The following is a 12,204-nucleotide window of genomic DNA, read 5'->3' on the forward strand; positions in this document are numbered from 1 at the left end:
GCTGCTGAGGTGTACAATTTGGCTTATAGGCTATCATTATTGTGGTATATACTAACCACATGGATTGTAATTCGTATATTGGAATCACATGTGTTTGTGCCACTTATATTGAGAACCCCTTGTAGGCTAAGTCTAAAAACTGAAATGACAATTTGGAATTTATGACAATGAGAAGAATGACAAGATGAACTATAAGACACTCACGTTTTAGCAGGCATAATGCGTTTTAGCAGGCATAGTCAAAATAGTGTCACAGTGGAGGTGTCAGTATTGTGACGCATACTGTGGTACTCTATTGTTGAGCCATTACAATCAAAAGGCATATCACATGTGCAGCATATGGTCATAGAAAATTGCAAAACAAAATGAAAATGAAGTCAACAAATGTATCTTTATTAAGGTACAACAGACGAGGTAGAGAGTTGTTACTCTATTACTACGAGAGTGATACAATGTAACATGTGCGTGAGGCGGGCTGTAGACCTACAGTTATTACTCGTCTTTGTGTAGTAAAGGACAAAAGCAGGTGCAAGAAGAACGCGTGGGGGCGGGCTTTACTGCGTTAGAAAAAAAAATGGTCATCCAGAATCATTGCCCATAGGCCAGTTATCTAAAATGGGCGTGATCAGGTTCGTTGAGTATATAAACTCTCCCGGAACACTTTCAATATAGAGGCAACTCAAGGAACTATTTCAAGCAGTAGCCTATTCGGAAACGCTGTGAACTTGGCAACAAGAAGTTCAAGTTCTGAATCAGGAAAGAAAAAACGTAAAATTGAGAAGCGAGCGAGAACAGACCCCTGTTGCATATTTGAAAACATCTCGAGTCGAGCAGCTAATAGCCTTTTGATGCTGGACATATCAATAGTTGGTTAACCAACTAGGCTATCTTTTAGTTAACTGTTCACTAGTCTTTAGCCTAGCTCTCTTATCGGCTCGGCTTGTCAATGCTTTTGCATCAGTTCGGGAACGGAGGCCTGGAAGTGATGCATTCTACAGCAATTCAAAAAGACACTACTTTTACCAAAATTTTCGTGGGCGGTTTGCCCTACCACACTAACGATGCTTCCTTGAGAAAGTATTTTGAGGCCTTCGGAGACATCGACGAGGCGGTGGTGATAACGGACAGACAAACGGGGAAATCCAGAGGATATGGCTTTGTAAGTAACATTGACACTTGTCGGTTATGCATTTATCCTGCAGCTTGATCAGTAGCAGCACGTGCGTCTTTACGGCGACACCGTAAAATCGAGTTGCCTATAAAATGTTAACGGTTGGTCTATTTGTTTTCTATGTAGTTGTCATTGGGCAAATGCTCACCACGTTTCCTTCCGCCACCAAGTTATTGTTCCATGGAACTGTCTGTGCTACTTGCCTAGAGGAAAACCGTAATTACATGAGGCTGCGCCAAGTACCTGTATAAAAGCCCAAAGCAGCAGTTTAAAAAAAAAATCTCAATATCAAATAATTTCTTGGTAATGATTAAGGCCCTCCCTGACGGTGATTGTTTTTCAATGAAAATGGTCAAAACATTTTTTTTTTCTTGGCATATGGATTTTCGCAAGCAAGAATTTAGCTAGGACTGCCTCTGAGTGGGGAGGGGAAACTGAACTGCTAGCTGTTGGTGGAGTTCACTTGAAGACCAATTGAATGGTCTAAAATGGGCAAATCTTGACGAGGGCTGCTTTCAGTACATGTTTATATTCTGGAACATTTACTGGATGAGCACTTCCCATTTTAAAGCTGCAATATGTAACTTTTTGGGCGACCTGACCAAATTCACATTGAAAGATCTATAACTCACATTTCTTTCTCGTTTTTGTACATTTGCTGAAAAAACACTTTTTTTTATGGTAAAGTTATTTCATTGCCGCAATGATTCTCTGCACTATACTTTCTTGTTTTGTCACAAACTGAAACTTAATTAAAGAAAATGGCGGCGCAATTTAAACGTAGGTCACTTTTTTTTTTATATATATATATATACTTATCTCATTGCATCAAGCAACACCTCGCCATTACACTAAAAGGGCATCATTTTCATTTCACATTCTTATTCCAACCTCAGTGTGGAAATGTATACAAAACTCAGAAAAATCACGTTTTTGACTGCACTGGACCTTGAAGTACAGATGGATATCCCCAGCCGAATACAATGCTGTCGTCAAAGTTGCATCTCTTGCATATTGCGGTCATTCAAACGCATGTCAAATTAAATCCTTGCCCAAATGTACGGCTTAAACGCGCAAATGCAGATAATCGTTTTTTGCCTTGCTGTTATCACAGCTGTAATCAGGATGAGAGATCACACGAGTTTATTGATAAGAAGATGATATATCTAATGTCCCTCTGCTTATCCATTAAAACGAACACACCACATGCCTTTCCTTTTTTTCACCAACCTCCCGGCACTGGCCCGTGAAGGACTTAGCTCTTATCGTTTATGAGCTCTGCAAGGGCACACCGAAGTGAGAGCTGCTGTCCTTGCTTGCTTTATATGGGGATTTTGGAGCGGTGTGGACATAGGCCCTCCCATTTATAAACAACTGAAGCACTCAGGCCTTACATGTGGTGTTTATAGAATCATAACTGCGGTTATGAGTTAGAAAGTGGGAGTTCTTTTCTCTCCCAAGATGGAGATGGAAGTTATGTGCGCTTCCCTTTCCTGTGTCAGCTTAACCAATCACCACAGGTAGTTTTTTGATTGCCATAGATGGTTCCATTAATCATTTTATAAAACCAAATCTTCAGCTCCTAAGATTGATGTTATTCAGCACAAATTCAGATTGTCTGCCAGCTTCCGTAATGACCCTCTGGTAATCAGCCAGTGTGAGCAGAAACATTAACAAAGAGAATCTGTATGAGGCAGGCAAAAATAAACCCATCTTCCTTTTCATGGTTACACAGAACATAAATGGCAGAAATGCTAATATTTACCAGAAACTTGGAGACTCATCAGCATTAACAGAGGCCGAAGATGGAATGGAAAACTGGTGTGTCGTTTACGCCTCAGCCAGTTTAACTGTTAAGAAAATGGCACTTTGTTTACACATCAGCGGTGACCAAAAAACAGTGGAGCTCTGTCATTAATGGCTGCTACTGCTGCCAAATGTGTCTGGTGTTTCAGGTCTGACTGGCTCGGGCATATGAGGGTGCTCGAGGTTGGGAAATAGGTGTTCCCCACCTTGCATGCAGCGGAGGGCAAAAACCCCTCCGGCTTTATCCCAGTAACCGACAGGGCCAACTTGATCATCCTGTTGCTCACTGCTTGAGTAGCAGGAGGAGAAAACACGTCTCCAGAGCTAGGAGTACTTTTAAACACACTCCAATGGTGGATTAGTAGACCCTCTCCAATAGAGTTTCGGTGTCAACACAGCCTCGCTGCTCATATGTGTTCATAACACGTCATGGAGTGGGCTCAACCTCTAGTCTAGTCTAAAGAGGTATGCTTTCTTCAACAGACTAGAGTAGATCTACACCTTAGATATGTCATCTGAGACATCTTGAATTGGCAGAAGGTGATGCTGTCTAATGCCTTGAAACGTGAGGGGTGGATTCTAACAATCTCCTTATGCTCTATTGCCTAATTGGATAAGCCCTTGTTATTCATCATTACTGAGACATATTTCAGCTGACTTCTTTGACTGTGCTGCTGACAAGTGGGTGGGTGACTGATCAAGTCTTCTGGGTTGTGTTTAACTGATAATCACTGCTTTGTTTACGATTTCCTCTTCTGTTCAGAAAGGGGTATTTTTACAGTGGAAGCTGGACAGGGGGATTTCTGTGATGACATACCAGCAGGGGTTGTTTCTTTTAGTTCTGCTTGGCGGATCAGGGTGGCCCTGTCCTTGACTGACCTTTTTATAGCTTCGCTGCCACAATTGGCGATGAATAGATATCTACTTTCGACTGTATTACCAGCTAAAGGGGGGAACTGGTGTCTTTTCAGTATTGCTAATATTGTCAACGTCTGTGTGATTACATGTCAGGTGACGATGACAGATCGGGGATCAGCAGAGAGGGCCTGTAAAGACCCCAACCCCATCATCGACGGGCGCAAGTCCAACGTGAACCTGGCTTACATTGGCGCCAAGCCCCGGAATATGCAACTAGGTGAGCCGACCAGGGGTGAGAACAACCGCCGGACGCACCAACACCACAACTACACTTGTCACGTACACACACACACACACGTATCGGAATGTTTAGGCAAATATCTGTTGGTAAATGGTAATTCAGAAATCTCACGTCATACAGAAATGTACAAACCTTTTTAATTGCATCTGGATTGACTCTTACGCTTGTGTAATAGGGGACTGGGTTAATGTATTCCAAAAACGCAATGTAATTTGCCATCTCTGCATGTTTTGTTTATTATTGATAGGTTGCTTGAGTTACCCCAGAGTTTAGTGTATTTTGCTCTGCCTCTCCTCTGCGTTGTTCTCTGGCCCTGTTCTGTAAATGCAAATGTATCTGAAGGGAAGTTTCCTGTCTTCCAGGCATATCCATCGGCATGCAACCTATTCACCCAGCGCTCATCCAGAGGCAGTATGGGTAAGTGAGTGGGCAGTATAGCACAGTATTTTCTGAATGACACATTAGGACAGATTAAACCCATATGTGCATAATGTATGTACGCTTTAGACCTTTGCCAATTGCTAACTTTTTTTTGTTTTCAAATGGTCGTAGCATGGTACATTCCATGGGGACATGTGACGCTCATCCCCTCTTTTAGACCCTCCTGTATCTATCTGGTTGAGTGGGCTCTCACTGAGCAAGGCTCCGGGGCAGAGTGTTTGTCTGTGTTGTAGAAACAGTCTGGAGGGAGGCCATGGGTATTTAATGGCCATGCCACTGACATGGGATTGACACCACTCGCCCCCTGCTGTTGCAGTGTCACCCCCCCTTCCCTCTCTCCTCAAGTCCTAGCTTTGAAGCCAGCGGTCTAAGCCCTTACATGTTATAAGATCGTGTCAATGGACTTTGGGTGCTTAGAATCCCCCCTATGTCATAACGGGTTGGGCGGAGCCCCTCAGGGTCTGAAACGTGCTCTGTGGTCATGTGTCTGACAGGTGTTGGCTCTTATTGGAGCTTTTTACACTACGTAATCCCCTGTGACTGACTGCAGTCCCAGAGGGAGAGAGGGCACCTGTCTGTTGAGCTCGGAGATCTCTCTATGGGCTTGTGACAGACACAGGCTGCTCTAAGATGGAGCGCACACAAGTGTTCTTTCAGCCTTTCTCCCGCACCAGACCCTTAAACGGCATGTTATGAAGTGGTATGGTTGGGAGGGATTGAGCATGTGTGTGTGTGGACCAGACTGGACCGTAGCATAGTGCTCCTCTTCCACTCCCCCTTCATTTTACCCTATAGTATTTTTTTTCCCTCTTGTCCTCCCCTCCTAGAAGGAGAAGAAACAAGACGAGAAAGACAAAGCCCTAACACTATTTTCTGCTGGGTGTCGGGTAGGATGATTAGACTGAGACACTGAAAATTGACACCCCTGTGAGACTGGGGGTGGGAATAAGGGGGGAAGATTAGGGAAGGGGTTTAAGTTGGGGGGTTGCGACAGCTCTGTCTCTGAAGAGGCATTGTGCTTAATGATGCTGTACTTTCACCTGGCGCCACACCTCCTACAGGTGTTACCCACAATGTATTTTAGCATTAAATATTTATGATCGCTTTTCTGTATAATTTTGTTTTACTTCCAGGCCAGAATTTGCGATGCCACGACCTTTTTTTGCATGTATCCTTAAGTTTGAATGCAGTAGGGCTGTCCCCGGCCCCCAAAAAGTTAAACGATCTTGGTCGACCAAGAGTAGTCTATTCTTTGGACCAATCGATTGCCCTAAATTTTTCCATATAGACACCGTATGTGTTTTAATAAAATCGACTACTGTATATGTCGGTTACTGAGCTTGTCTGATGCTTTAAGCATAATGTGATATTAAATAATTCCGACACAGACTCAAGAGGGAGCCAGGGATCAAGATGGCCTAACTAGAAGAAAAAAGCTGTTCCCAACCTTCTGCTGCTGGCCTTAGCAGATTCTGCCATTACACTCCCGAAGTTGCTGGTAATAGGGGTTGGCAACCTTTTTTTCCATTTGGAGTGCCAATTTATCTTAACATTTCTACTGATCTGCTTGCCAATTATGATTTTCAAATGCATCTAAATTATACAAATCTCTGTAAAAAAAAAATAAAGAGCTTACGTAAAGTCAACAAATAAAAACATTGCCGCCTGCAGGTCGAAAATATCTTGATACAAATAAATCACATTGGCCATTAGTCTGGTCTGCTAGGAACTTGAAATGTTATATCAACTTGGTCCAGCAGAAAGCTTGATCTAACAAACTTGCAGCATTGTATAAAACATTCTGGACCCTCATTTTCCTGTGAAAGTGAGCTCTGGACAGACACCGCTATAGACTATTTGCGCAAGGGATAAGAAGTAATCAGGTAGACCTATTGTATGTTTCCAGTGGATCAGAGCATGACATTGTTTTCCCTTTCACGCCGAGTGGTTATCGAAAGGGAGAGAGCTGGAAAGATTTTCCAAATGGGCTACGTTGAGGAACTATTGTCATTCTCAATGGATGTAAAAACAGACTTGCTGTTTTTTTGTGAAGAGAAAATTACTCTAAGAAGCTCCACAGCTCATTAGTGGTGGTGAGTGATCAGAAATACTATCAGATCCCCAAATGGGCACATTTTATAAGCCTACATTTGCGCGCAGGCCAGGTAGTTTATGCCTTCTTCCATGCGTAATCAGGTGCACGTCCTTAATCAACATTGACAGAAGCTCTCCAAACACAACATAATGAATAAATTGACAACTCATAAATGGAGTGAAATAAACAAACTTTTTTTCTCACAAGTGTTGTCTAAGTTGTGCACATTTTGAAGTGGCATTTTCTTTTCCCCAGCACAAGGTGCACCTGTGTAATGAGCATGCAGTTTTAATCAGCTTCTTGATATGCCACACCTGTCGGGTGGATAGATTATCTTGGCAAAGGAGAAATGCTCACTAACATGAATGTAAATGCATTTTGAGCAAAATAATAAGCTTTTTATGCATATGGAAAATGTCTTATTTCAGCTTAATTAAGAAACATGGGACCAACACTTTACATTTTGCATTTATATTTTTGTTCAGTGTATATTGAATCCATTAACAGAAATTACTGTAACCACACAAACATTGTAGATGAGAAATTATTAGAATTAACGATAAGTTTGCTACTGGTGTGCCGTCTCCAATTGATTAGTCCACCGAGACTGGCGTCAATCAAGATGCGCTATAAAGGGGCCTCCCGAGTGGCGCAGTGGTATAAGGCACTGCGGCGCAGTGTTGCAGCATCACCACAGCCTGGGATTTGGTCATTATCGGCTGTAGCCGGGAGTCCCGTTGGCCCAGCGTCATCCGGGTTAGTGGAGGGTTTGGCCGGGGGGCTTTACTTGGCTCATTGTGCTCTAGCAACTCCCTGTGGCGGGTCAAGTGCCTGCAGGCTGATTTCGGTCGTCAGTTGCGCTGCGTTTCGCCCGACACATTGGTGATTCTGGATTAAGTCAGCGGGTGTTTCGGCGAATGCATGACTCTACCTTCGCCTCTTCCGAGCCCGTTGGGGAGTTGCAGTGACGAGACGAGGGTAAAAATTTGTTTTGATATCGACTGACAAGCTATTGACCAAACAATCGACCAGTCGACTAAATGGGGTCAGCCCTAGCATGTATGTCAGAACTACGTATTGGCAGTGGATTTATTTGCCATGAAAGCCAAAATGTAACGGATTTATCCTAGCTAGCAACATTTAGCTTGAATTGATGAAGCCCTTCGATTTGTTCACCGCGACGAAAACATGAGGGCTAGGTCAGGAAGTCCATCTGCTCCCCCCCCCCCCCCCTGTCACAACCAACTGACCCCCGATCCTCCATCCCCAAGACCCCCCCCAGGCCTTGTGATGTCAGATGGCCCAGGGAGCTCTGCTTCCCTGTTTCATCTTCTCCTTTTCTGCCTCTTCTCTCACTGTTTCTCTGCGTTCACGTCTCATCCTCTCAGTATAGTAATTTCTATGAACTTTTCTATCAAAATGATTGAAGCATTGACCATTTTGTTGTACTTCCTACTAATGTACATCAGAAAGGTCATCTTGATTGAGGTCTGTGGCCACAGAAAGGAGAGGCTCATCTCTGTGTGTGAATGTGCGTATGCCCGACAGGCTTCATGTATAGTCAACTGTCTGTGCCTGTCTGTGTGGGTGTCTGAATGGTTCTTTGTGAGTAGCTGACTGTTCAGTACCGTTAGAGGGGAGAACAGTGTATCAGCATGCTCTGTTCCCTCTGCCATGGGCTCCTGGTTGGTTCATATTATCTCTGTCTATAGTGTTCATGTTTTTATTTTTGTTTGGATTATTGTTGGTCTATACCACTCAGCAGACCTCTTGTCCTGACTATTACATGCCTACCTACACAGAGAAAGACTTGCTATGTGTGTGAACCCAGGCAACACTGGTCTCGACTTCTGTATCATATCAGCATAATGTCTTCAGACGTTGCAAAACAGCTTAGCCGCTAGCTTCACTCATCACCCTGAAGGATGGAACAATCCCAATAGTATCAATGAGGATCCAGATAATGAATACATGTTGTTAACCTCCACTATCCTCCCCAACCCCCTCATGGTTGCTCTGTGCTCCCAGCTGAACAGTGTGCCGGAAGGGGAGTGAAGATACCCGAGGTACAGGCTTCGTTCGGCCTTGTTTGGAGGCTCCCAGGAGGAGGGTAGCAGGCAGTTGTGACTGTTCCCGCCCCTCTCTAAGGTGCCAACGATGGCTTGAGAGTGCAGTGTGTTGTGATGGTTTGGAGTGCCTTTATTTTTCCCTGTGTGTGTGATATGACATGAAAAGGTTATGCTGATTAGTGCCTATTCCCTATTATGGCATGGTTTGCAGTGGTGACTTTGGTTGCTGTTTAAAGTTCCAGTGTGGGGCTGACGGGTTTGGGGGTGTGGCTGGGTGAGTGTGTAAGGCAGGGTGCAGTTGGATGTTGTGAGTATGTCTTGTCACTCCTGCACGCTTCCCCTTTGCTGTGTTTGAGTTGATGGCTGTCTTCCATTGCTTCATTCCCACGTCTTCTCTCATGACCACTGACCTGAAAGGACGCGGGTGAACACAACATGGTGGTAACCCATCCAGTGGCCATGACGTTAAGAGGCAAGGAAAGGAAGCCGTTGGCGTATTGAAACTCAGCTGAGAAGTGTTGCGTTGTGTGCTGTGACTGTACTATCTTGTCTTTACCTTCTTTCACTCTGACCGTACTGCAGTCTCCTACCAGACACTCTGTGTGAAGAACGTTCCCCATGTTACTCTCCTATGAGCTCTGCTTTTGGCTTGTGTGCTTTTGCAGTGAGCGAGTTCCTCTGTTTCCCTCGAGCTGCAGTATCAAGGGGGAGGGGAGGGGGTGCAACCCCAGAGGAACAGACCCTAGAGGCACTTTGAGGCCTGGTTAAAAATATCGCCCCAACTCCGTCTGTCTCCCCATGAATGATGTGCTGCTAGACTGAGACTGGAGGAGAATGAGCTGTCTAAAGACTCCAGCGCACAAATCATCATTCAGGGAGGGAAAGCTTTGAGTACATGAGACCCAACTGGCTAATAGACTGCCTTGATAAGTACTCCCCACCTTTCAACCATTGATGCCCAATGTAGCTTGCACTCAAAAACAGGAACCACAACTCCATCAAACTTCCCCTTTGTGAGCAAGTGTGTGTGTGTGCGCAGACATTGGTTGGAGTGTGCTCAGTGAGTGAAGAGCAGCAGCTGTTAAAACACTAGCTGGTGTCTGGGCTTGAAAACCTGCCAGTAACGGCTGTCTCTTCTCCCCACTACCACACCCTTTCTCTCTCAGGGGGCTTACCTAACAGGTTTTGTAGTTTTTTTTTTTTTTTTAAGTGACGAGGGATGTTGATTTCTTCTCATTACCTCGCTCTCTTTGCACATTAGTAGTGGGTGGTGTGGCATCTGGTTAGTTTCCCCACCACTGGATGTACTGGGCTCAGCACAACTCTACTGTATTGAAGACCTGCTGGAGAATGTAAATGACATGTATGTTCAAGTGTGTAACTAGTGTCCTGTTGTCTGTGTTCTCCAGGTTGGCCCAGCAGTATGTGTATCCCCAAGCCTTCATCCAGCCCAGCCTGGTTCTCCCCTCTCAGGTGTCGTCCTCCGCCCCCTACCTGGACTACAGTGCTGCCTATGCCCAGTACGCCCAGGCAGCCTTTGAGCAGTACCCCTACGCTGCCTCCCCAGGGTTCCTGGGCTACGGCTACACCCCCAGCCCTGCCGCCGCCCCCTCCCAGGCCCCTGCTTCTGTTCATCAGACTCTCCCCACAGGGGCAGGCCCAGCCCCCAACTTCTTACAGTACGCCCCCCAGCAGCATGTTCAGCCAGACCGCATGCAGTGAGGAGAGGCAGGATGCAGGGAGTCCTGTAGGCCGCCAGGGGAGTCACCCTGTGCTGCCCCTGCCAGGGCTTTCAGGGAAGGGCTGGAGAAAGCGGGACTATTGCACTATATAGAATGAGCCCTCCCCTGAGTTTGGGGTGGGGGGGTTGGGCTAGAATAAAATGCATGGTTGCTTCAGAGGGCTTCCAGAAACAGAAACAGACACTTCATTTTTATTATTAGTCTTTATTGTATTAATACTAGTATCCTTTATCAATGTCATTATTAATTGTTTTGTTTCAATCAGTGGAAACCTTCAATGTCCATGGTACATACCTGTGTTTTGGAGAGAGCTGAGGGGGGTGGTGGGCTTACTTGGACATTTGCCCCCTCCCCCCTCTTTACCAGGGCATGGGGTTGGCGACGGCACTGCTGCTTGGGTACACTGGGAATTGGAACAGAGGTGGGAGGCATGACGCCAACTGTTTCCATCCACACCAGAGCAGACGAGGATTCTGCCCTCTCATACCCCCAGTGTTATTGCTCCAACACCATGGGGGGCATGACTCTGTCTTTCAGAGGTCATCACTAAATGGAGAACGAAGAGATCCTGGGATCCCCTTATTTGAGTCGATCAATCGTTAGACATCAGGACAACATTTATTTTTATGAAATGCCTTAATAAAACTCCTGTTTTTACAAACACTCCTCCTTTAACCCCTTCCTTCACACAGAGCCACAGGGAAGTTTTCACATGGCCTGACTTCATATTTATACCAGACACTTGTAGTCTATTGACTCACTTTGTCTTGATTGTTGTAGATAATCATATGCAGGAAGTGGGAGGAGGGGTCAAAGAGCATTGGGTATTTTATGTAAGGCAGCTGATGTAACCAGTGCCTGCATATTTTGTCGAACTGTTCATCTAGGATTGTCAAATGTTGATCTCAGAAAGGACATGTACAGTATTTGTAAGTGTTTCATTATCAAGTACATTTACAATATTTATGTTTTGAGGTATTTATAGGAAATTCTGTAGCTTTTTTGTAACTTGGTCTTGTTGCACTGAAGTCCTACAACTTGGTAAGTGTATGTGCAGATCCACAATTTGTCTTATTCATTTGATGGCCATATTTGTATTTTCCATGTTCCCTCTGAACCAATGGATTTGCCTGTATGCACAATGCTAGATGCTCTTTTGTAGCCCCAGTTTCACTGCTGCTGGCTGGGATCAGACACTGTAGACTGTTTCAGCAAAATGTCATTTCCAGTCCATTCAAAGAAGCCAAACCAAAAAAATCTTGGAAAAATAAAGAATTTGTATTTAAAAAGGGTCTTGACTTGTTTCCTGATTTAAAAATCTAACTTGATACCCACAACTCTATGAAGAGCAGATAACATTTCAAACTCTGTCATTTTTGCCTTAAATGTACGAAGGAATGGTTTTTTTTACAATCTCGAGAATGGACTCAGTTATTTCTAATAAAGGTTGACTAGAGCTACAAACTAGCTCCTGTTGGGGTGAGAGGGTTCAGTTGCTAGTGTGTGTGACAGTCGTTATCACAGTGCTGTGTGTTCTGTCTGCTTTGTGGTGGGGGTAAGGACTCTGGGAGCAGAAGACCGTACTTTATCAGCCCACAACACTACCACCTGCCAGGGCCATGGGGTGTTGCTGAGGACATGACAAGCTTGGAACTGTAGAGCCAGAAGGGGAGGAGTTTATTAGTACAGTAAGTGGTTAAAAGCACAGTCACCCTGGTTAC

General features: G+C 44.7%; 1 protein-coding gene across 2 annotated transcripts; it reads left to right on the forward strand.

The window, feature by feature from the left end:
- Window positions 1-668: 668 nt before the first annotated feature.
- Window positions 669-11,772, forward strand: LOC139413385 (RNA-binding protein 38-like). 2 transcript variants are annotated; one of them, XM_071160709.1, is made up of 4 exons: window positions 669-1,159; window positions 3,989-4,127; window positions 4,499-4,553; window positions 10,151-11,772. In XM_071160709.1, the coding sequence occupies exons 1-4, from the start codon at window positions 947-949 to the stop codon at window positions 10,461-10,463; spliced, it is 720 nt and encodes a 239-aa protein (XP_071016810.1). In that variant the 5' UTR covers window positions 669-946; the 3' UTR covers window positions 10,464-11,772. The 2 variants fall into 2 exon arrangements, with proteins under 2 accessions (XP_071016810.1, XP_071016809.1); XM_071160708.1 differs by having other exon boundaries at window positions 671-1,159; window positions 3,989-4,112.
- The last annotated feature ends 432 nt before the right edge of the window (window positions 11,773-12,204 follow it).

The sequence above is a fragment of the Oncorhynchus clarkii genome, chromosome 7 (assembly GCF_045791955.1).
Source record: "Oncorhynchus clarkii lewisi isolate Uvic-CL-2024 chromosome 7, UVic_Ocla_1.0, whole genome shotgun sequence".
Lineage (NCBI taxonomy): Eukaryota > Metazoa > Chordata > Actinopteri > Salmoniformes > Salmonidae > Oncorhynchus > Oncorhynchus clarkii.

Bases quoted from the DNA above. Each gene is read 5' to 3' on its own strand.
- LOC139413385 (XM_071160709.1), top strand. From the start codon at position 947: ATGCTTTTGCATCAGTTCGGGAACGGAGGCCTGGAAGTGATGCATTCT. The intron at 1,160-3,988 runs GTAAGTAACATT...ATTACATGTCAG, and splicing joins AATCCAGAGGATATGGCTTT to GTGACGATGACAGATCGGGG. The intron at 4,128-4,498 runs GTGAGAACAACC...CCTGTCTTCCAG, and splicing joins ACTAGGTGAGCCGACCAGGG to GCATATCCATCGGCATGCAA.